The 25,909-nt window shown below is 41.2% G+C and overlaps 1 protein-coding gene across 1 annotated transcript in view; it reads right to left on the reverse strand.

The window, feature by feature from the left end:
- HEATR6 (HEAT repeat containing 6) overlaps window positions 1-25,909 on the reverse strand; it is a 32,656-nt gene that overhangs the window by 2,205 nt on the left and 4,542 nt on the right. The window contains exons 3-19 of the mRNA XM_061390326.1: window positions 25,049-25,189; window positions 24,466-24,581; window positions 23,517-23,631; window positions 21,951-22,052; window positions 20,766-20,903; window positions 18,703-19,001; window positions 17,752-17,929; window positions 13,708-13,914; window positions 13,213-13,312; window positions 9,980-10,335; window positions 7,626-7,748; window positions 7,178-7,264; window positions 4,185-4,319; window positions 3,242-3,364; window positions 2,175-2,299; window positions 1,284-1,380; window positions 44-248 (exon numbers count right to left, since the gene is read on the reverse strand). Of these exons, the coding sequence (XP_061246310.1) occupies window positions 44-248; window positions 1,284-1,380; window positions 2,175-2,299; window positions 3,242-3,364; window positions 4,185-4,319; window positions 7,178-7,264; window positions 7,626-7,748; window positions 9,980-10,335; window positions 13,213-13,312; window positions 13,708-13,914; window positions 17,752-17,929; window positions 18,703-19,001; window positions 20,766-20,903; window positions 21,951-22,052; window positions 23,517-23,631; window positions 24,466-24,581; window positions 25,049-25,189 (2,647 nt within the window). The remainder of the gene's footprint in view (window positions 1-43; window positions 249-1,283; window positions 1,381-2,174; window positions 2,300-3,241; window positions 3,365-4,184; window positions 4,320-7,177; window positions 7,265-7,625; window positions 7,749-9,979; window positions 10,336-13,212; window positions 13,313-13,707; window positions 13,915-17,751; window positions 17,930-18,702; window positions 19,002-20,765; window positions 20,904-21,950; window positions 22,053-23,516; window positions 23,632-24,465; window positions 24,582-25,048; window positions 25,190-25,909) is intronic.

Here is a 25,909-nt window from a genome sequence, read left to right on the forward strand (position 1 = left end):
TGCCCAAAGAAGCCTTCCATCAGAGAGAAGGAGACATTCTTACCGAGGGGAAGAGCAGGATTTTTAAATACATTTCCCATCGCATAACAGGCATTCCATCGGACTTTCATGGCAGCCTCAATCAGAACAGTAGAAATCAGGGCCTGGATAGCCTCCTCAATGATTTCAGCAAATCTGGGTTTTTCTATATGAGAAGGTTGCAGAAAATGGAGCAAATTCCCAAGGGCTCGGACTGCATTGCTTTTTACCTGGAGTAAGATGTAAAAGCATCAGAAATCTGTTTTGCCAAAGATATGTGTCAGAAAGTATAATTTTAGTTTAAAAAAAGAAATCGAAACACCAAACAGGAGGCCCAAAACATCTTAAAGCAATGAGATAATGAAAAATGTAGCTTGTAAAGGTGTAAGTTCTTAGAACTCTGCAAGGTCTCGTGGGGTCAACATTCTGAGTCATCAGAGAGGTGAAGTTCTACAGTTCCTTGCCCTGATTTTTTTAATGTCAGATGGGACTTCAGAGAGGTCTATCTTCCTTGTTTTACAGAGATGGTGTGTAAGGCCCAGGGGCTAAGGGACACGGTTGATTTGCAGCAAGGCTTGGAAAACCCAGGTTTCATAATTCCAGTCCAATACTTTTCTGCCTAAAGTCTCAAACTTTGCAGCATACTAGAATCATCTGGGGAGCTTTTTTTAAGAAAACAAAAACCAATTCTGATGGAATTAACCTATGGTAGGGCTTCCCAAGTCTTCAGAACCACTGACTAAGTCAAGCACTTGGTTTGGGCCTGGTGCTATGCTAGGTGCTGTAATAAAGGCATCATGTGCTGTAATAAAAGGCATCTTGGAGTCCAGTGAGGTATATGGAATGATTTTCAAGTCACAGATGAGGAAATTCACCTTGAAAGAAGTTAAATAATGCACCAAAGGTCACTCAGCTACTAAAGGGCAAGCCAGGATTTGAACTCGGCTGATGTCTGCTGACCCTAAAGTGCACGTCTACACTTTTAAAACTTAATAGTGTAACAGGGAATATTCAAAGCCAAGCTGCTCATCTTTCTGACTTGTCAATTCTACTAAGAGATTTTTGGAAAAAGCAAGCATGGAATAGTCTTACAAACGGCACTGCTATTTTTCATGAGATAGGAAGGAAACTGTCAAGTATGGAGTGTACACTATACACCCTGAGCACTCTCTCCATCTCCTTTGAACAGGGATAAACCTGGTGAGATAGAACTGTAACACACTAAGTGTCTCACTGAGAAACATGAGGCTGTGCCGTCAGCCTACCTTGTCTTTATCCTTGCAAGCATCTACAGCTGACTGCAGCATCTTCAAGAGCAGGAGGCCTGAGAACTCTTCCTGGAAACTTGGGTCTGGTGTTTCCCTGTCCCACCCAAAGCAAGCAAAACATGTTAACTGTAAAACCCACCTACACATACACATGTGCAAATATACTCACTCAGTGTAATTACAGAAACAGCTCCACATATCTGTTCAGATTATACTGAGAACTTATTTAGGGTTTACACCTTTTGATTTAGTAGGTCTACATCTAGGGATATAACCAAAAAGGGTATCTCACAATGGAGATTTCACGCACAAAAATGTTCAATGCATATAAAAGCCTACACTAACACGAACGTTCAGTTACAGGGGAATGGCAAAATAATGAGCACATAGTGAAGACTGTGTAATAACAAATAACAACTTATAAAAAGTCTACAGAAGTCAGCAGAATGCTTATACATGTTACATGTCTAGAGTGAAGGAACAAAAAGCAAGATACTTGTGTATGTGTAAGAGCAGTGGCCTCTGGAGAGGGAAATTAGGGGATAAAGCTGTGAATACATTACTTAAAAATATACAAATACAGTATTTAAAAACAGGGCAACTATTACCAAGGTTTTGATTTTCTACTTTTATAGTTTTCACATTTTCTATAATGTGGATATATTACTTGTATCAGCATACAGTATTTTATATATATATATATTAAAAACAGGTTACTAATAGTATATAAAACAAATATAAATACAGAATATAAAACAAAACAAAGCAGCAAGACTGACTACATAATATACGGGAATTACTGCTAATTCCTTTCTAGTAGGATCAAAGATGTCCTCTTGGGACCTTGGCCTTGGCAGTCAACCAGAGACAATGAGCTGAGTCACCTACATGTTGACAATCAGAGTGTCGGTCAGGTTGCCGAGGGACCAGGCTGCTTTGGCCCGGACATTAGGAGACTTGTCCTGAAGTGACATCAATATTGCATTGGCTGTGTCTGCAACAAATATGACATCCTGTGAGGTAAACAAAACAGAACACTGTAGTCACCTTAAGAGTTCACACTGCTGCCTTCAAAGTTCTCAAATTTGTTTTCAGATAAAGCTATATAAGCCTTTACCACAAACTTGTATTTTTAAATCAAAATTCATTTAATCAATTTACTGTTTTCTTATATGAAATTTAGACACTCATTAAAATTCTACGGGAAGGTCTCCCATGATTCTGATACATGCGATACACACTCAAGGAGACTACAGATTTTGCTCTTGCAAACATCTTATAACCTGGCCTGTGACAATTATCTCTGAATCCTGCGCTTGGCTTGATGATCACCTTGGGAAAAGATGTGAACAATGAAACACACTTGTAAGCACATCCTGTTCACTTACACACTTCTCAGTGAGGTAAAGGTCACAAATAAAAGTGAAGGAGAAATTTGTTTCTTTGTATTAAAATTTTATTAATTTTCTAAATTATTACTATTGTATGGTAATGTCCCATTTCACTTCTTTTTTTCACTGTATATTACTTTAAACATTCACTGGCCTAGGGTCCTGGTCAGAGTGCAAAATAGTTAAATGAACTATCAGTTCAGTTCAGTCGCTCAGTCATGTCCGACTCTTTGCGACCCCATGAATCGCAGCACGCCAAGCCTCCCGGTCCATCACCAACTCCCGGAGTTCACTCAGACTCACGTCCATCGAGTCAGTGATGCCATCCAGCCATCTCATCCTCTGTCGTCCCCTTCTCCTCCTGCCCCCAATCCCTCCCAGCATCAGAGTCTTTTCCAATGAGTCAACTCTTATAGACATTAGCATATTTTAGTAGCAATTAAGGAAACCAGATTCCAAACCAATTTAATCGCCTTTACTGTCCACTTCAGGAGCTCTATATCATCACAAAGAGTAATAAAATGACTATAAAGTGGCACGGTGGAGTTATGTGGGCTCACTGACCTGTCTGAGACAAGGAAAAAGCACATAGACCCCGAGGGCTCTCGAGGTGGCAGCTTTCACTAAACGGTTCTTGCTGTCGTTCAGCCCCAGCAGCATCGTGATGCACAGGATCTGCCTGTCGCTCTGCAATAAGAAAGGGAGGCCACGCAAAAGCGTGAGTGAAACAGTTGTGAGCCACTGCCTTCGACAAGTGACTGTGACATGTCTGTGTTGAATCCACAGTCAGGGAGGTGAACACAACTGAGTCTTTGAGGCTAACTTGGCAGAGAACAAAGGTTCAACTCAGATCCAGTTAACATCAGAGGACCCACTCGAGACAGGGATCACACAGCCTCGTGACTACATGTAACCTCTACCACCGTGGGAATCAGGTCATTTTGTTCTCCTACTTTAATCATGCTGCCTTCCTTATAAAAACTAATTCATATAAATAAGAAGGGATGCAAATGCCATTAAGGGCTAAAGGAAGCAGCAGTCTAAACACAACATGTATTGGGCACCAAAGTAGGCATTTTCACATGCTTCACATTATCACACTTATCATTTCCATCTTATAGGTGATAAAACTAAATTTTATAGAAGTTAAGATAACCAAAGAGCTAGAAGGCAGAAGAACTACTAGGATTTAAACCAACTAGGATTCAAATCCAAAGAGCTAGGATTTTCTAACTTATAGATTTGAAATCCTAAAATATGAGTTCAAAGCCTCTGCTACTCTCCCTCCCCCCCACCCCCAATCCTGCCTTCTAAGCACAGGGAGGAAAAGCTCCCCTGAGACATTAAGATTTCAGTGCTGTTCTCCTTTGCCCTCACCCTATACTCAGGTAGAACATGCACCTTTTCCTCAGAGATGATGAATACTGGTTCAAAAGAGTCAAAATCAAACTCAAGCTCTCATGCTTAGCATCACAAATTAAAGATGAGAAAACACCCCGAAGGTTACCGGCAGACTGCCGAAGGCTTCCGGCAAGATGGAAGACAGGGCGTCACAGGCGCTGGCCTGCAGCGTCGGATGCTCTGCGTTCTGCAGGGCTCTGGGTAAAGGACCGTTGAGCATCGCGGTCCAGAACGTCACCACCTGGAACAGGCAGAGCTGTAAGTGCGGCCGGGAGATGACAGTGGAGCCAGCACGCTGCTCACACTACCGCCAGGGACCAGTGACGGCGCGTTTCCTTAAAGCAGTCGCTCGCTGTAAACACCTTCACTAGTACTTCCTAACAGCAATGAAAGGAACTTCAGAAAGCAACTAATTAAACGCTTCCACGGTCTGCTACAGTGAGGCAGCAACAGTGACGGTAGTAATGGGGACAAGAAGAGGACAGCAACAGCTTATACTCTACAGAGCTTCCCAACGCTGGGTGCTGCACTGCGTGCTTTCCACGTATCAATGCACTGCATGTTTAAAAAACATTTATTTATTTATTTGGGCTGTACTGAGTCTTAGCTGAGGCACCTGGGATCTTCTCTCGCTCGTGGCATGTCAACTCTTAGCTGCGGCATGTGGGATCTAGTGCTCTGACCAGGCATCAAACCCAGGCCCCCTGCTCTGGGAGCATGGAGTCTTAGCCACTGGACCACCAGGAAGTGCCCCCATGAACTCTTTAATTTCAGCCCCACTAAATGAAGAATATATCATTACCTCCATTTTCACACGGGAAACTGAGGCACAAAGAGGTAACCTGCTCGTGGGCAGCAGGGCTGGACTAGAATCAGATCAACCGACCCGCAGCCAGGCGCTCGTTCTAGCTGCCCTCGGTGGGCACAGGGTCGGAGCTCCAGGGTGGCCCAGAGGCCGTGTGCTGGATCCAGAGGCAGAGCTGGGGCTGAGGCCTCCAGCCGCTGCTTCCCGTCTCTGCAGCCTTGGGTGGTCGCTGAACCTAAGTTTTGGTTCCTCTTCAGTACACGCAGGGCAAAGGCGTCTACTTGGCTGAGCTTGTGTGATAATAAAATGTGAGACTGTGTGTGAAGTCTCCAGCACAGCGCCCGGTGCACAGTGGAGATTCTTCAACTGAACAAAAAGCTCTGTTTTGAGCACTTGGAAGATGTTCTCACTTCAGTGCCCCTCAAGGGAGGCATCTGCAAGTGCCTTTAACAGTTTCCTTCTTATGCCTTTAAAAGCCCTGAAGAATCATGCCCCAGATGCAAATCTGTCTGGGGTTTTGGTGTCTCCATTTCCTCCCCATGGACCTAGTCCTAAATTTTGCCATGTACCCATGTGCCAGTTCTTTCACCTCCACAATCCTGTCACCCAGACCCCCAATCTGGGCCCTCTTGCCCCAAACCAGAAGATGACAGACAGCTGTGGCTGCCAGCCTTCCAGCTGGCCCCCAAGGATCCTCACCTCCTGATGTTTAGGAGGCCATCCCCTTCCACACTGACTTGGGCTGATCAGTGAGGAACTTCCAAAGCTAGATCATAAAAATCCTATAGCTCTATCTTGCTCTCTCTTAATTAAACTGCTATAATGGTGGCCAGGGCATTCCCTGTGGCTCGGTGGTAAAGAACCCACTGTAGGAGATGCAGGAAACGTGGGTTCAACCCCTGGGTCAGGAAGATACCCTGGAGTAGGAAATGGCAACCCACTCCAGTATTCTTGCCTGGGAAATCCCACAGACAGAGGAGCCTGGCGGGCTACAGTCCTTAGGGTCACAAAAAGTGAGACACGACTTAGCAACTGAACAAGGGTGGCCGGCTGCCTTGTACAGAGAAGACTCCAGCAGGTCCCTAGGGAGGTCCTCAAGGGGAGGGAGCGAGTGAGATCTGCCACCAGGCAGCGCTAACCTGCAAGGTATGTGGCTGAGTGAGACACCGCAGGAGAGGAGCCACCCATCTTCGTCAAATTCGGATGACTGCAGCCCCTGCCAGCAGCTGGCTGTAACCTCATGAGACCTCAGCCAGAACCATCAGGTAAGCTGCCCCCAATCCCTGGCCCACAGAAACTATGTGAGAGAATAAATGTAGGATATGGCTTTAAGCTACTAAGTGTTTAGGATAATATCAGTCAACAGTACATCAGTAATACAGAAAGTCTATCCCTTTTTGGCATATGAAGTAATACCGAAGTGTGAGAGATTAAGAGTCTTGCCCAAAGTCACATGGAGCAAGAGAACGAGTCTGGATTAAACCCAGGTCTGTCTGATGGCGAAGCCCAACACAACTCCCTGCAAATGGTGACACTTCAGTTTTAGTGACTGTCTAGGGAAGGACTAGGGCTAGACATTCTTAATTCCCTGCAAGGATGCGGAAACAGTGAAGAGAAAAGGAACGGGCAGGCCGAGGAGGGCAGAGGGAGAAAACCTCACTCGTGTAGAGCTGACTGCTTTTGGCACTATGTAGAAGGTTTCTCTGGTGGGCTCACGTGTTCCTCCTCCAGAGAATAACTGGCACAGTGTGGAGGGAACACAAAGAATCTAAGTCACAAAATCTAATGGAAATAATGGGGAAAGGGGCTGGCAGTGAAGGGGTTAAGGAAATTAAGATTCATTGAACATCTATCTGGCAGTTTTCACACCTCATTCAATCTTCCAAAAGTCCAATGAGTCAAGGATTTTTATTCCACTTTATAACATGGAAATTATGTTCATAATATTCATTAAGTGGTTTAATCTCATGACTTGGTATTCCAAATCCTGGGCTCTTCCCAGCATTCTAGTCTGTCTCTTGGGCATAATGAGTAACAGAATTAGGTTTTGTGCAACAAAACTGGTTCTTCAATTGCTGGCTCTATGTTACACATTACCACATATTGAACTGCAAATAAAATGAAATGCAAATAAAACCTACTCATCCTAAATTATAAACCATAATTTCCGATACTGAAAGAAACCAAACTCTCTGATACTTTCTGATACCGAAAGAAACCATCACTGAACCTCAAAATAAAACTGAATGAAGCACTAAGAAAAGAGAAAACCATGAATACACAAGGGGACTTACCAAGGGGACTGGAACTCTCTGATCAGGTGCTACGGAAGAATCTGGTTTATACTGGTGTATTAAGCTGGTACCCAGTTCTTCCAGAAGCTGCCAAGATAAAAGAAACAGATTATCAGAGATGAATATTAGAACCATGGAGGTAAAAAGCAACTTCAATTTACAGACTACTTCAAATCAAGGGGAAAAATAATTTCCAATTGCTTTTCTTTCTTTCCTCAGCAACTCCCATCTCAGAGGCATTCTCAACAGGAGCAAAATCACCAAGTATATTTCATTAATTTATTACCAAATCAATTTTTTTGGTTTATATGTAGAGCTGAAAATAGAAGAACGTATCACTTCCCTCCCTGAAACGTCCTAAAGAAACTCAGAACTCATGGACATGTGGCAGAGGATAGAACCGAAAAGGAGGACAAGAGAAAAGCACATGGCTTTTAATGAAAATTACCTTTGCTCCATGAAGCTGGATAGATGGATCTGCCTCCCCCAGGCACTTGCAAATCACCTCTCCAAGCTCCATCAAGTAGACCTGTGTCATCGAAAAGTAGCCCCTTGCCAGATGAGCCAACACCTGCAAGGAAAACGGGATTAACCCTGAGAATGGAACGCAGGACTGCAAGATCCAAAAGTGTTCCAGTATTTCAGAAATCACTCACACTCAACAAGGGGCTTAAACCTGATGTTGAATAACATGAAAAACAACCATAATCTTTATTTTATGACTAAAAATCAACTAAGTGCTATCATATAATTTTATGGTGCTTTATAATCTACAAAATGTGTTTAAGATTATCATTATTGTCTCACTTAAGCCGGGAACAATTTTTCAAAGGTGGTATTAACTAAATAGTCTAGCTGAAGAAACTATGACTGAAAAAGTTTAAGAGGTTAAAGTGTTGTGCATTAGTCGCTCAGTTGTGTCCAACTCTTTGTGACCCCATGGACTGTAGCCCACCAGACTCCTCTGTCCATGGAATTCTTCAGGCAAGAATACTGGAGTGGCTGCCATTCCCTTCTCCAGGGGATCTTCCTGACCCAGAGATTGAACCCAGGTCTCCTGCACTGTAGGCAGATTCTTTACCAACTGAACCACCAAGGGAAACCCTAAGAGGTTAAAGGACATGTATAATATCAATCAGATAATTAGCAGCAGACGCCAAGACCAAACCTGTGTCTTAGGTCATACCTGAATACAGAAAAAACCAACACTTTAATATTCAGTTCCCAGTTATAGCCAGCTGCACTGGGAGCCAACCCCATACACTACCACACCTGCAGAAAGCACGGCCCAGGAGCAACAGAAGGGCAGTCGCCACGCACACAGGGACACTCCTGGAGCACTGGGCTCTGGTGACCTGGGGGAACCACACTCCCGGGCCTCAGAGTTCACCTTCTACACTTAGCCACTCTACCAAGAACAGGAGATGCAGCTGCTCTACCTGATACATACAAACAGAGGATTAGGCAAAATAAGTGCCTAATTAATAAGATTAAACAAACACTTAAGGGTGTCTACTAATAAAGCAGATATAACAAAATATTTTGTTGTCTCTAAGCAGATACAACAAAACATTTATTCCTTCAAAGGAAGAGAACCACCCTATATTAAAGTAAGCAGATACAACAAAACATTTATTCCTTCAAAGGAAGAGAACCACCCTAGATTAAAGTATTTGTTTTTTCTGTATTCAGGTATGACCTAAGACACAGGTTTGCCAACAAAGGTCCATCTAGTCAAGGCTATGGTTCTTCCAGTAGTCATGTATGGATATGAGAGTTGGACTGTGAAGAAAGCTGAGTGCCAAAGAATTGATACTTTTGAACTGTGGTGTTGGAGAAGACTCTTGAGAGTCCCTTGGACTGCAAGGAGATCCAACCAGTCCATTCTGAAGGAGATCAGCTCTGGGATTTCTTTGGAAGGAATGATGCTAAAGCTGAAACTCCAGTACTTTGGCCACCTCATGCGAAGAGTTGACTCATTGGAAAAGACTCTGATGTTGGGAGGGATTGGGGGCAAGAGGAGAAGGGACGACAGAGGATGAGATGGCTGGATGACATCACAGACTCGATGGACGTGAGTTTGAGTGAACTCCAGGAGTTGGTGATGGACAGGGAGGCCTGGTGTGCTGCAATTCATGGGGTCGCAAAGAGTCGGACACGACTGAGTGACTGAACTGAACTGAAGCAGATATAAGACCAAAGAGAACTAAACATTTATTTTAATTTTCAAATGTAGATATCAAAGATAAACTCTATAATTTCTTTCAGAATTATTATATAATCTATAACACCGATTGGCCATATAATACCTGAGATGACTAAAATGGCTGGCAATGGATGAATCTGACATTTTACAACCAAGCCCCTCCACCTACCCCCCACAACAAAACAACAAAGCATTCACACCTAAAACGTGAATTCACGCACAATTCCCACTAATACCAATGACACATGGCTTGGTTTTACATTATTTTCAGACTTACTCCTCATGAAGTAATCACGCTGTGAAGAAAGAATGTGTGTGTGTGTGTGTGTGTGTGTGTGTGTGTGCGCGTGCTAGGTCACTTCAGTTGTGTCTGACTCTTTGTGACCGGCTCCTCTGTCCAAGGGATTCTCCAGATGAGAATACTAGAGTGGGTTGCCATGCCCTCCTCCAGGGACTCTTCCCAACCCAGGGATCAAACCTGTGTCTCCTGTGACTCCTGCATTGCAGGCAGATTCTTTACTGCTGAGCCACCAGGTAAGCCCCGTGAAAAAGAATGATTACTTCCATTTCAGAGAAGAGGAAATGAAACCTCCTACCTGCAAGGCCTCCAACCGCATGGGGAATGGCTCATAGATGCTTCCTCCTGCAGAACCAGCATCGCTACCTGAACAGGAATCCTCCCTGGGTAGAACAACAATGGAAATGCAAAGTCGAATGAGCCAGCAGGGCTCTGAAGACAACTTTGGTGAGCTAACAGCTCCTTCTTCTATAAAGGGTCCTGAAGGGGCCTTCTTCCACCATTCAGGAGGACTGAGGTGAGGAGTGGCTGAGCTGCTGCCGCTGAGTCCGGAAGAACAGGGCTGTTGTAGAAGTAGCTGGACTTCAGGTAAAGGTGCGTGAGTGGACACTATGGCTCCCAACAGTGTGAGACTTGACACACGAACATTAACGTCTGTCAAAGGGAACAGTAAGAACCTATCACCATGGGAACGGTGACCACAGAGATCATAATTATCCGTGCAGGCAATTAAGAATTATGACTTTCTTGTTTAACCTGAATCTAATTAAACTTCTAGACAGAACTTCCAGTTTACAGGAAACACATGTATAAGTTAAACAATATCATAAGGAAAATATCCCACAAATTGAGGGTGAGACATACTGTAACAACTGGTAGGACTTCCCAGGTGTTCCAGTGGTTAAGAATCCACCTTCCAATGTGGGGACAGGGGTTAGACCCCTGGCTGGGGAACTAAGGTCCCATGTGACTCGAGCAACTAGGGAGATGCCCCTGCACACCACAAAGAAGACCCAGTGCAGCCAAAAAAAAAAAGACAACTGGCTTAGACCCTTCCAAAATCAATCATGAAAGAAAGAAAAAGAGTGGTGGGTCACTGTAGAGTCCAAAAGGCTAACGTGAGGGGACAGGACAAGATGGCACAGTAGGCTCTCTTCTCATAGAGAGGAAAATTACAGTCATGTAGAGCTACCATCTCAGAGAACGACCTGATGACCAGCAGAAAAAATTTTCCACAACTAAATTTTTTTTTAAAGCCATATTGAGACAAGTAGGAGGGGCAGAGACATGGTCTGAGAGGGACCTACACCCCTTGAGTGCTACAAACCATAGGCAGGAGGGATTTCACAGCCTTAGAGGTCCTCCTGAGGAGTGAGGGTTCTGAACCCAATGTTGGGCTCCCCAGCCCAGGGGACCTGCACCAGGAAGATGATTCCCCCATAAACCAGTGGGGGTTACACCTGAGAGAGAGTTGGAGGGCTGTAGAGAATTGTGAATCCACTCCAAAAGGCTGTGCACAAAAACTCACTGGCTCCAGGTTATGGCACACAGACAGCAGTTTGAAAAGAAGCTGATCAAAGAAGGAGATTCACTGACTACTAATAAAGCATGCGCCTGAGGGTTTCTGAGAAGCTAGAGAGCGCCACTTAAAAAAAAATTTTTTTTCCCCCCGTCTCTCTTGCTCTCTCTACTTAGCCAGGCACCGGCAGGTCCCTGTTCTGACTCTTGCCATTTAATTTATTAGCATGGGATCTGTGGATCCCACCCAACACATGCTCATCTAATTCAGTTCCCAGTTACAGCCAGCTGCACTGGGAGCCAACCCCATACACTACCACACCTGCAGAAAGCACGGCCCAGGAGCAACAGAAGGGCAGTCGCCACGCACACAGGGACACTCCTGGAGCACTGGGCTCTGGTGACCTGGGGGAACCACACTCCCAGGCCTCAGAGTTCACCTTCTACACTTAGCCACTCTACCAAGAACAGGAGATGCAGCTGCTCTACCTGATACATACAAACAGAGGATTAGGCAAAATAACACAGGTCTCAATAAGTTTAATAAGACTGAAATCATATCAAGCATCTTTTCCGACTAAAATCCTATGAGACAAGAAATCAACTACTAGAAAAACACAAACAAGTAGAGTCTAAACAACATGCCACTAAACAACCAATAGGTCACTGAAAAAAATCAAAAAGGAAAACCTTGAGACAAATGAAAATGCAAACACAGTGTTTCAAAATCTACTGCGTAAAGCAAAGGCTGTTCTAAAAGAGAAATTCATAGCAATACAGGCCTACCTCAGAAAGTAAGAGAAATCTCAAACAAACCATTTAACCTCATACCTAAAGGAACTAAAAAAAGAAAAACAAACTCAAAGGGAAAATAAAGATCAGAGTAGAAATAAATAAAATGATACACACACACACAAAAAAAAAACAATAGAAAATATCAATGAAACCAAAAACTGGTTCTCAAAAAGATAAACAAAATTGAAAAACCTTTAGCCAGACTCATCAAGAAAAAATAGAGGGTCCAAATCAATAAAAGAGTCTGAATAAAAGGGCCCAAATTGCAAAGAGTCAGACATGACTGAACTGAACCGAAATCTGTAAAATTAGAAATGAAAGAGAAGATACAACCAACACCACAAAGGATTTACAAGAGATTACTACAAACAGTTCCATGCCAACAAATTGGACAACCAAGAAGAAATGGATAAATTTCTAAAAACATTCAGGGACCAATTACTAGTACTGAAATCAAATCACTGATCAAAAAATTCCATCCAAAACAAAAGCCCAGGAGCAGATGGCTTCAAGGGTGAGGTAAATTCTACCAAACATTTAAAGAAGACTTAATACCACTCCTTCTCAAACTATTCTAAAAAATTGAAGAGGAAGAAATGCTTCCACATTCACTGTATCAGGCCAACATTATCCTGATAGCAAAACTAGGTTTTATATTCCACTTCTTTCCAAAAAGAGGAAAATGTCTATATGTCTATCCATTTTCTACTTATATCTAAAGACTATGAATTATTATATACCAAAGCAGAAGTGAAGAAGTGAAGTCAAAGTCGTCAGTTGTGTCCAACTCTTGCGACTCCCATGGACTATATATATAGGGATTCTCCAGGCCAGAATACTGGAATGGGTTGCCTTTCCCTTCTCCAGGGGATCTTCCCAACCCAGGGATTGAACCCAGGTCTCCCACATCGTGGGCGGATTCTTTACCAGCTGAGCCACGAGGGAAGCCCCACTAGAGCAGAACCCCTACGATTTGCTCGGTCTTAATTGTAAAGGGATACTCCAGTCACTGCACTGATGCATTGAAAAGGCATTGAACTTAACAGCTGATTCTCCAAGTTATTTCTTATCAAAAGTAGGGTTCTGGCGATAGCTGGTTCCCCTCAAAGTTTGAGGATAATAAACAGAATTATCTTAGTGTTATAAAAATGTTCTGAATATTTTAAACTAGTAATCTAGATTTTATTGATACAAAGAAGCAATCAAACTACCACCAACCTTTGTGGCGGATATAAGGTTTTATCTGGTTCCAGACTTTGGTCAGCAGGCTGAGTTTCAGACGGTTATAAGGTGAATTTGATACCAAGTTTGCAAGACACTACAAAACACAAAGAGTAGCTCATTAATGGGCCTGATTAAGCCGCAGCACAGAGACAAAATTTAAAGCATTTAATTAAAAAACAAAGTCTTTACATTCATTTGAAAATCAGTCTTTTTTTTCTTTTCCCTTTTTAAAGGGAAAAGGGCACTTGGTACAACTTAAAAGGAATTGTCTTAGTAAATCATTTATTTGGCCATACAAAGAGATCACATATACAAAGATCACATATAGCTGTGATCAGACAAGTAGGAAGAACAGACTTCCAATCAGGTTATCTTTAATAAAATTACTTATATTCTTAAGTCAATTTATTTGTGGGCAATATAAACATTACACAAAACTGAAGTAGAGAAAGTGCCTCTGCCAACTCACTGATATCTTGGCACATTTACCTTAATGATCTGAGTGAGGGTCTGTGAGGATGATTCTGCCACCAAAGCTAACAAAAGACATCTGTGCAACTCTTTAATGCTGGAAGCGATCATTACGGAAAAGGGAGTGAAAGCCCTTTTGTGGTCACTGGTATCTTCAGCAACGGAAAGAAACTGCTTTGAGCCTTCCAAGATGGCAGATAAAACTTGCAGGGCACAGGCACGTGTCTGAAATTTCAGAAGGATTCACTTCAGTGAGTTAAAAATCAGGAGTCAAATCCCCTTCTTCCTATATATACTTTTCATTTTCAAAGTATTTAGATAATTTTAATTAGACGAATAAAGGCAATGTGATTTCTATCACGTCCTAAAAGTAGCTGTGGACTAAGGCACTTGCACCGTCATTCCCTACCCTCACTTAAAAAAAAACAAAGAACTTTAAATCACATTGCTCTTAGGTTTTCTTACTATAGGGAATAAGTCTAAGCTATTCCATAGTATAGAAACCTAAAATCACGAGCATGAAAATAACTTAAGGACGAGAAGCCTAGTTTAGTCGAGCATAAAGCCAACGGACAAGAGATAAGTCAACAGCCTGTGGGGTGGAAAAAGATAGACCCATCTACGATCTGTTTTACATCAAAGTTCCTGAGGACATTCTGCTTTACATTCTACCCTAAAGCGTCCATGAGCGCTCAGTGTCAATTAAATAGGATCTTTGGAACTCCATGCATACTCAGCTTGGCAGACACCATTAGTGACCAACTTTCAAAAATATTCTTAGGTACAGAAAATAACACTAGCTCCAATAAAAACCTTTGATACTCAAAGAAATACTATTAAATATAACCTTATGGATGGAAAGGAAAATACGGGCACCTCTGTCAGTGGACTGCTGTTATCTGTCAGGAATAGTGCCTTTGAATCAAGATTTTCTTTATAAGCTTAATTACTTTTAATTGGTACTCTGACAATTCTGCGGCATTAAAAATCAGAAAGGAAAAAATAAATGGAAAGAAAGCCAAATTTAACCAAAATGGAATGTAGGTGATAAATGCAGGACTACTAATGAAACACTACTGTACTGTCTTTGGTCAGCTCACCCCAAAAGGCCAATTGAAAAGACTTTTAAAAAGCAAGGAATCAACATTATAACTTTAGGATCTAATCTAAATATTTACTCAGTAAGAAGCACATCGGAGTTTGGTGTGAAAAAGGTTTTCCAGAAAATCTTCAACTGTGTTATCTCCAAATTGCTGTTGTTGTTCAGGAGTTAAGTTGAAACAAATCATTTCTACATGCCTTTTAGAGAGTAGAATCATAAACAAAAAAACCAAAGTTTTTGTGAGAACAAATTTATAGTACAGCAGAATGAGTCTTTGGAATTAAGCATAATCACTTAAGAAAGTTAGGAAGTTGACAATGTATGAGGACAGTGGTATGTGTGTGTATGTGTGTGGTGTGTGTGTGGGGGTGGGGTGGGGTGGAGAGAGAGATCTCAAGCACAAGTCAGCTGATCCAAGAACTTAGATAAGGGGTTACCAAAACTCTTCTGTAAAGGGCCAGTAGTACAAATTTTATATTCTAGATTTTGCACACCACAGAGTCTTTGTTGCAACCACTCAACTCTGCTATGGCAGCACAGATGCTGTATAAATAAATAAATGTTTCTGTTTTCAAATAAAATTTTTCTTTTCGACAGTGAAATCTAAATTTCATATAATTTTTGCATGTCACAAAATATTCTTTTTATTAAAAAAAAATTAAAGCATTAAAAACCACTTAACTCATAGATCATACAAAATCTGGTAGTGAGCCAGATTCAGCCCATTGGCCATAGTCTGCCAACCCTCTGATTAGACCACTGGCTGGTCTTAACTGAAAAAGGTAGATGTTATGCTAAAGAAACTGCCATTTCTATAAAATGTAATTAAAATCTACAATTTTAAGAGCTTGCCAACCAAACAAAATTAAAAGCCAAGCCGTAAAAAGAAACTAATATTCAAAATAAAAAGTTTTCAGCTCAATTAACTTTGCTTCCTAACTGGGAAAAAGCATTTCTAACTATCACAGATGAAAACAAAAGAATGTCAGTGAGGGGCTTCCCTGGTGGCTCAGTGGTAAAGCACCCACCTGCCAATGCAGGGGACACAGTCTGGTCCACATCCTGGCCCCGTATGACCCCACCCCTGTGCAGAGCAACTAAGCCTGTGCACCACATTGTCGAGCCTGCACCCTAGAGCCCATGCTCCGCAACAAGAGATGCCACCTGCGCACCGCAACTAGAGAAGAGCCCCCACTCAGCGCAGCTAGAGAAGAGTCCACAAAGCAAAGAAGGTCCAGTACAGCCAAAGTAAATAAATAAAATTATACATAAAAAATTTCTCAGTATGTCAGTGACGACTGTGCTTCCAACTGAATGCACCACAGGTTTATACCAGAGCTGCCATGACCTCCAAACCATCATGAGTGTGCACTTGAGGAGAAGCTATGACACTACTGTCCTGTCACGTTTCATCCTGGCTAAGGGAAACCTCAGTCTATGCTCCCCAACTCCATACTCAACAAGCACCCGAGAAAACGACCACTCAGCTTTTACACATGGCTGCACCTTTAAACCTAGCTCTGATCAATCCAAAATGCTATTCCACTCCAGTGACATGAACTAGGTACTTTTAATTTTCACACATAACTTTCTAGCAGTCTTTCTAAAAAGCCTCTCTCACCAATAAAACACTTCTTAACATCATTAAACATTTCAAAAATAAAAAAGATATAAATATCATGAAAATTATGTCAACCTACTTTCTTCTGCATATTCTCAGATATTTACTGCAGTTCTGTTCAGCTGGAGGGTCTTCAAAAATATAAATACATATATATATATTTTCAATTTTTATAGCAGTTTTCCTTCCAATTACTAGACTGTCCTCATTAGTTATTTATTTGCCACCATCATTTTCCATTTTCCTCCCAGGTTCTCATTTGTTTATGATTCAGTCAGTTGGAAACATTTTTACCAGTTTAACTATTTAGTATAGAGAGTATCTGAAATTACCCTATAAAACATTTTTTGTGCTCATAATTGAGGCTAGTTTATTTTTCTTCACTCTACGAAAAATGTCGAAGGGTCATTTAGAAGTTTCCTTATATAGTAATCAGCTAATCAAGGAGATGATCAAAGGGAGTTCCAATGCATTATGAATTGCTAGCCTTCCTCCTTGCTTTTAAGGGAAAAATTCTAAAAACAGAAAAGAAATAATACTATTGACCTCATTAAAACTATTTACTTTGAGAAAGTAGGTTGGTTACCTGAGGACATGAGATACCATTCAGCATGACTTTTTAATGTTCATTATCGTTAAGGGGAATCTAAACAGCAGACTACTTTCCTTATTTGGGTAAAAAGCTAACTTCCGGAGAAGAGTTAACATATCCAAGAAGAGGCAAATATCTGATCAGCCACAGCTACCTTGCTGTAGCTATCCACGACTGCCAAGTTATTTTTTCTTCTTTTTTAAAAACAAGTTTTTCTCATTAGACTATGTATTACTATTTATTACTATGATTTGAAAAATACAGAAAAGTAGGAAGAAAAAAAACCACGTTGGGATCATAAAATTCTCTATCAATACTTTCATAAAACATCATCCACATTCCCCAGCCTTACATATCTTTCATAACCACTATATATCATGATATTCCAGTGTGTATTTAAGCCATTTTGAATTTTTTTTCTATTGTAAACACCATGGCAACACTATCATAAAAGAAACGGACGCACAGCTGCTTCAGTGCAGTTCAGAGAGGACACTGAAGCAGCAACGCAGCGTGCTCATGCCGCAAGCCAGCCCTGGGGCAGGAGGCCGCAGCGTGGTCTCCCTCAACCTGACAGCCACGTAAGCCCTATCCTCCTATCCCCCTGCCCATCGAGTGCTTCTCAAGTCAGGACTTGGGTCAGTAGTAGTAAGAGCCTTGTTCTGATGCGATCAGATGGGGCAGAGGGAACAACAAAGACTTGTGAAGTCGTCCTAGTTGTAACACTTAGAATTTAAACGTTCTTACCCTTGGAGAAGGATCTTTTAGCGTAAGAGTCATCAGGGACACAGACTGTGGGCTTCCAAGCTCTGGTGTATCAGGAACAAAGGCTGACCAGTAGCCATAGAGAACTCTTTTTTCTATTGATTTTATAGTAGAAAGAAAACACGCTAATGCTCCTTGGCGAACTCTGGCTTGGTAAGACCTTTAACAACCAAAAGAAGGAAGAAAAAAGTCTTTTAATTGCTTTTAAAAACATGAGCATGAAACACTATTTTTTACAGGCAACTCAAATGATACAGTGAGAAATTCAGCATTCCACTCCACATAAGTCTGAAAGATGCTAACATATTTTTTAAATTATTTCAAAATGTGGTCAAAACATGTTAAAGCAATTTGTTTACAAAACAAGTTAATAAGGTTGATAGTTAAAAAAAAAAAACTACTAGCTAGCAAATAAGAGGGCAACATTTTGATATTAGGAAATTAGTATACAATATGAGATACTCCAGAGTACCCATTCATCCAACAGACAGGTACTGAGAATACCTAAGTATGTGCCAGGCACTGTGCTGAGGCTGGCAGCCAGAAACAAAGCTCCTGCCCTTGACAAGCTTATTATGGCAAAGAAAGGCAGTTAAAGAGACCTTAGCACAGTAATCAGAGACGAGTCACATAAGGGAGTGACTGGAATAGGGAGTCAGAAAAGGCTTCTCAGAGCGTGACTGTTGAGCTCACATAGAAGATGAGTAGTGGTTAATAAGGCAAGAGGCAAAACAAGGAAAAGAAAGAATAAACCCAGGCAGAGGAACCACATGGACAAAGGCAGAGGAGAGAACAATGCAAACTGCAGAGTAACGCAAAATCCCACATAAATGAGAATCTTCAAGTTACAGCATGTGCAATAGACTTTAAGGTTATGAGCTTATACACTCAATTCAGAATATAAAGCATAAAAATATAACAAAATACTACTACCTCACTTTATTCTGCATGCCTCCTTCAGCATCAGAATAGTCTGACTCACTACTGCTGACCCTCTTCCAACTGGAAGAGCTGAAGGGTGAAGAGACTCGGTCTTTTCCTGCCGCTCCACTTGCAGCTAACGGCAAACTCTGAGCACCCGGGGGGGAGGGGCACTGAGTGTCCCCTCTGTGCAGGTTCAGTCTGCCTGCGCCAGCGACTGGGGCCACTTCTCTTTCACCACTGGACTCCTCCTCCTCCTCCTCTCCTTGCTGGATTTTCTTCGCTTTTACTTTTGATTTTTTCTTTTTATTCTGATTTTAGGAGCAAATGAAAACATGTACATGATAGCTATTGGTAACTTCTCATTTGATAATTACTTAGTATGTCCCCAACATGTAGTATGGACAAAGAAGAAGAGAAGAGAAAAAAGCGGCACTCACTCAACACTCTCTGTGTCAGGCACTACGCTAAGTGCTGACGTACACCTTTCTGGACTGTAAGAAACAAGGTGTGAGATACATGGGACAGAGCAAAACGTGTCATCTGGGTTTAAACACTATTGCTGTGAGCCGGGGCAAATCATTTAGCCTCGCTGAGCTTGCCCGTCCTCATCTGTTTAAGTACAAGCTAATGCCACCTGCCTTGCCCGGCTGTGAAAGCATTCAGGCTTTTCAACAGAGGTTCTGCAAGAGATTGAGGTCACAGAAAATGACCTGGGTGACTGTCTTCTCAGTTCTCGCAAACAGGATATACAGCTAGTACCACTCTAGATGCCTAGGAGAAACATGACTCCATTACATACAATCCATGTTTTAGGGCACTGCTGCTGCTGCTAAGTCGCTTCAGTCGTGTCCGACTCTGTGCGACCCCATAGACGGCAGCCCACTGGGGCTCTGTAAATACAATGTAAACACCAATTTCTTCCTTTCTTCTACTTGCTTCTCTCAGACATCCAAAGGTCTTTGGAATCTGTGCCCTCCTCTGCATGCCCAAGGTCCCTAACCTCATCACCTCTACCTTGGATAATTACTGTGGCTCCAGACTTCTTACCCTTTTACTTGCTACCACTGAGATTTTTCTGAAATGCAAATCTGATCATATCACTCCCCTACGTTAAGATTCTTCATTTCTACCACCTAAAAGATAAAAACCCAACCTCCTTAGCACAGGGTTGAAAGACCCTTATGATTTGGCCTCTGCTACATACCTGCCCCACCTTCCCTTCTGCACACCTGACACTCTAGCCCACTGGTTAATAAATAGGCTGCATGCATTCACACTCCCCATGGTTGTTACCCATTGCTCTCTCGGGAAAAAGCACTCTCCTTCCTTCTCTGTACTCATTCCTGAGGCTCAGGTGAGCCACTGTGTCTTTTAAAAAAGCACTCCTTACTCGTCTATTGGTTGCCCTGAATGTGCCCCTAGAATATGCTGTGGATATTCTGATGAAAGAAATCATAAGACTGCAATATGGTTGTTTGTTCATCCACCTTCACCTTTTCCCTCAAATTCCTAAAACCAGAGTCAATGTTCCTAATGCCTAGCACAATGTCTGGGATATAACAGGTGCTCAGTAAATGATGAGTAAGTCAATGAGTGAAATAATTTCGAATTATAAGCATTTCTCAGGTAATATACTTTTAGGTGCAATACCTAGGCCGTGTATCTGTATGGTACTCCAACAGAAACATGAGGGAGATGGCAGCTGTCTGGAAAGACCGAGAAATCTGACAGTGGCAACAGAGGCCTATAATGTTTTGCAACCAGACTTTGAGAGAAAACGTCTGCTGAGCTGTGGTCCAGAGCATTTGAGGGGTGAGGATGACTGGCTATGGGTATAAAGTGAATGCCCGTGTTTATAGCTGTTATACTGCCTGAACCACTTACAAGTATTAAGATGCTCTAACTGGTATTTTTAGCCATCTGATGAATTTAAACTTACTATGCTAAAAATCCTAAGCTGAAATAAAATTCAAGGTGAGCCTTGGCACAGCAGTGATGCAAATCATAGAAAACACACGGAGCAAGCAAGTGAAAACAGTCCATAGCTTAAATCTAAATAGACGTAAGTGTACCACAGCTGGGCGAGAAGTGCTGGACTCCGACTGCTGCGGCTGGATGGGCGGCCGTCCATCGTACTGAGGAAGCGGAGTTGGGTACAACACAGTGGGCATCTCTATGTTTAGTCCAGGGAGTCCGTGGAACATGGATTTCTAATAAAGATTAAGGAGACACACACACACAATGAATCATAAAACAAGGTTATTCACCATATTCTGAATCACACAGATGAACAAACTGATGTTTAAAAGCTTTACAAAGAAAACTAAAATGGGATAGAAAACAGATTCCCTGAAGGATTAGGGCTTAAAGAAGAGTTTAATCTCATCTAGTCCAGAGAGATCTGGTTTGGCTAGGTTTAAGTTAAAATTTTATTTACTTATTACTTGTGCTTATTAATTTAAAAATTTTATCCAATCAGTTTTACCTAATTATTTTATCTGTGATTTTTTAAAACTCATCTCTCATATCCATATCCAAATCTAGCTCTCTATGTATTTGGAAGCAGGGGCGATGGCACAGGAAAAAAATCAAAATTTTAGTCATAATAAAGCAAAGTTACCATACGTGACTTTGATCTAAGACCACCACAAAGTTCTTACTATTTCCCAGTTGAAATGAAGACAGCTGGATCCTCAGAGAGGCTGACCTGACTTTCCCACTGACTGGCAGGCTCAGAAGCCAAAGGATGACCCCCTAATTATACATGTCTTCTTCTTTTTTTTTCGGCAGCACCTCACGGCATGTGGAATCTTAGTTTCCCAGCCAGGAATGGAATTCAGGCCCCCTCCATTGGAAATGTGGAGTCTTAACTGCTCTACTGCCAGGGAAGTCCCCCTAACAATACACATCTTGACTGGCCTGCCTACTACATGGGAGCTAAAGGCAAGGAGAATATCTGGTTCTTCTTCCAAGTCCACACAGATTCAAGACAAACTAAAATAATCTCAGATCATACCTCATTAACTAGTCCTGATAAAATTTTAGAATTCTGGTAAGTCTACTAAAGCAAGATTTATTCTTTTCGGTTCTTAATTTTAAGTATGTTTGAAAACGAACATTTTATTCTTCTCTCTTAAAATATGATATTCTAAAGCTAGCCTTGGAGTAAAGAGGTAAGCCGTCCTTATGCCTGAGGTGTCCACAGGAAAGACACTAACCACAGTGAGGACTTGGGGTTTAAAGAGGCAATGCCTTACCTTCAGCACAGCTAGAAGAGCTCCCAGTTCATCAGTCTGTGTCAGTTTCATCTTCCCACCATTTAGGAGAGACTGTATACCTTTTAAGGCATTTTGCAACAACTAGGGGGAGAAAAGAGAAAAAGTTAAAAAGTAAATGAAATTTGTTTGTCCAGGGATCAACTTTCTAGCACTTCGTAGGATGGAAAAAAAAGACCTTTAGGCGATTAAAAAAAAACAAACTTTAGATGTGGGACGGGGAGAGAAAAACAAAGATGAAGATCCAGAGGACAGAGCTGATGATCGACTACCAATTATTTTCTTGAAGAATAGAGTGCTTTTATTGAGTACGAGTGGTCTTTTTGTACATGTTCCTAAGCCAGCATATACTAATGGTGAGCAAGAAAAAAAAAAAGATGTTTAGTGGGAAGAATATGATAGGAATAAAAATGTGGTGGCAGAGATCAGAAACAGGAAATCTCTTTTATCATGTAACCACAGGAGCTCTTTTATCTTATTTTTTTTTACAGCAGCTTTTAAAAGCAAAGGAATGCATGTGGGAACAGGATTCTGGACAGCAATTCTGATCAGCATTAACTTTTTGGCCAGTAATCTCATTTATAGGATTCTGTACTTAAGAAAAACTCTCTACAGGGAAAGGATATGAACTGTAGCCTTGTGTAAAGTAGTAGAAATGCTGAAAAAAACTTTCATTTCCATCAGTTATGACAATGATTATTTAAGAAGCTAAACCTCTGCTACATATGAAACTTAACAACAACAGCAAGCACTTTCCCAAGCATTTTAAATGCTTTTAGATCATATATACCTCATAAGACCTCTACAAGGTAGTTATAACCTCTGTCCCATTCCAGAGATGAAGAACACATAGGCTCAAGATCTTGCCAAGGTCTCCCAGCCGTAGCAGTTGTAAAACATGAGGTACATCAAGAGGTACTAAGAAGATGTTCAAGATGTATTAACTTTAAAAAGGAGAGTTGCAAAACAGCATACTAAATATGATCCCATTTAAAAATTTAAAATATGCTCATTTTTTAGAAATACAGAAAAAGAAAACCTGGGGGCATGGAGAACAAATTGCTCCCAGTAGTTTTATCTAAGCAGACTTTATATAAGAAATTTTCACCACCTTTGATCTATAATTTTTGAAAAGTGTTACTGAATTTAAATCACATTAATAAACTATCATCTTTGCATCAGATTCTTTTAAAAAGAAATAAAATACTGCAGATTTTGTTGAAATCCACCCCTTTACCTTCCATCTAAAAGACAGTCACTAGTCTGAAACTGTACAGCTTTTAAAGTCAGGAGTGGAAAAGTACTTTTAAGAACTTAGAATTGCAAAACAAAAAACAATGGCAAAACAAAACAAACAAAAACATTTCTTGTGATTTAAATCTGAAAGATGATTTCAGTCTTTTTAGGTTATAATCATTCCCCTATGCATGTATCTCTAGACAAAACTAATACAAGCAACCAAATTAAACTCTTAATAGCAGCTTTCATTCCACTGCTGCTTCTAGACACATCGGTAACCGTCATAAGATTAGAGGTAGTCTCACCCACCATGCAGAACGTGATGTCATCCATGTCAGATGATTTTGGAGACTGTAAAGTGGTCAAGAAAACTTGGAAGCAGATATTTTGGTAGGGCTCCTCCAAGTACGGCTGTCCAGGCACACTAAAACACATACAGAGAAAGCAACTCAAAACGCAGTTGCCTTTGAAATAGGGCTTGCAAAAGAGTAACAGTACCATTGACTAATGGAATTGGGATATATCCTGAATCAAACTGTATCACATAAGATTATGCATTTTGGTTAACTACTGCTGTGGACAGGCACAAGGCTGGAAGGAACAGGAAGAAGAATGGTTTCCTCAGGGAAACGTTACAGAAGTTGGTAGGGAAACAAATACACAGAAAGAGAAATCATTTTTATTCTGCTTTTCGGTTCTTAGAGGGAAATAATACAGATGTCCAGCTAGAATCACACCGTTGGACCTGCCTCCTGAGCCACTGGACAATACGGCAATGTGGAAACAAGATATTACACATCCGTTCAAGCTTGGGTTGCTCACTTTCTATTGCATGAATCCAGAACTAGGCAGCTGGTATTGCTTCTATTTTCTTTGAATAAATTGGCCATGACAGATATATCTCACCAAAGCTTAAATTAGTATGAATATATCCTTCTAAAAGATTTAATACGGTTACAATTTATACCAACAGAAAAACAAAACCTCAACACACTGCACATATTATCACTTTCACCATATTTTAGAAATAAGGCCCTAGTCTATTTTTTCCTTTACTTCTTTATGAGCTTTCTTTACAAGCAATGTTAAAATTAAAAATAAACAACATAAGATGATCTTATTAGCAAAGAGCATGAGAAATGCAACATAAGATTATTTTTCTAAGTTGGCTCTGGCTTCAGACAGATTGAACCACCTACAAAAGGCCCATGAGAGGCCCTGTCTTATCACAGCTTGGGAAATGACTGAATCCACATACCTGAGACATAAGTTTGCCATACAATGCACTGCAGCTCTCCTAACTTCAGGGTCCGACTGAGCCAAGTCGCTCAACTTCATCAAGAGTCCACTCTTGCCAAGCAAGTCTGGAAGGTACTGAAACAAAATCACAGCCAATGTTGGCCGAAGGAAAGCTGCTAGGAAAATATTATTTTTTAAACAGATTTCTTTTTTTTTTTCAACTAAAGGAAATTTAAGTACCAAGAGACTAGTTGCTAGGTAAATCCTTCAGATAGGCATACAAAAATATGCCAAAAAACATCAGTAAGGATCAGTACTCTCAGCCAAGCCTGCTGCTGAAGCTCTCTCGTCTTGGCTTGGCTGAATACATGAAAGGTAATGATAATAACGACTGATATGTACCAAGTCCCAAGCACTTTACAAATGAGACTTCACCCCCAGAGGAACTATTTTACACATGAGGAAACAAGGCTCAGAGTGACTGAGTAAGGGTTACTCAAGGTCACACATTTAAGTAATGGCAGGAGAGAAATCTCAACACATGCCTGCGGGTTTAGAGCCTGTGTTCTCAACCTTCAAAGCAAAGACAGAACACAGTTTACCTTTTGACACTTTGAGCCATTGCAGTAAACCAGGGCTGCCAGAGCTTGGAGAATCTGCATGTGCGTCCAGGAACTGCACTGCTGAATAGCAGAAATAGTATATGCCAACAGAAAATCCAGGTTCTGCTCGTCAACAATCACCTATCGAGAGGGAAAAATAAATATGATCTAACTTTTAAAAAAATATTCCTTTTCAGACATGAATGCTCACCTGAATCAAGCTGTGTGTGAGAGAGTACGTGTGTGTCCATATTTTTTTGTCAAAAAGATCTGATCGAGAGAACCTTCTTCTTGCCCCAGTGTCTGCTCCCTTCTTTCCCTTTAATCCTTCCACTCCAAATAGAACCTGGCAAAGTCCTTGTAACTTTTTCTTGAACTAACCAGACAGTGGCAGTTGTAAATACACAGATGTTAAGTCTGATCCACTGAAAAGAAGTTTTTTAAATTTTATTTTTTTAATGTCTACAATGTTGTATTGGTTTCAACTATGTTTCTTTATACCTGGTAAATGCTTGACAAACACACTGTGACTAAATATGCCTGCTAAATAGCTATTATGTCTTTGCTATGATGTGGGGAATATAACAGGAAGAAATAGCATATTCCTGTCCTTAAGGAGTTTATGATTTTATTGGATAAAGTACACTAATCCAAGTATCAATTCATGGACAACTGAAATAAACTGTCTTCAAATGCCAGAAACTTGTTCAGGGCTATGGGTGCCATGCATGATCAGGAACTTTACTAACTGTCAGTGTTAAAAAGATGATATAGCTAAGAATGTAGGCTTCCCAGGTGGTGCTGCTGCTGGTGCTGCTAAGTCGCTTCAGTCGTGTCCGACTCTGTGCGACCCCATAGACG

Source organism: Bos javanicus, chromosome 19 (assembly GCF_032452875.1).
Source record: "Bos javanicus breed banteng chromosome 19, ARS-OSU_banteng_1.0, whole genome shotgun sequence".
NCBI lineage: Eukaryota > Metazoa > Chordata > Mammalia > Artiodactyla > Bovidae > Bos > Bos javanicus.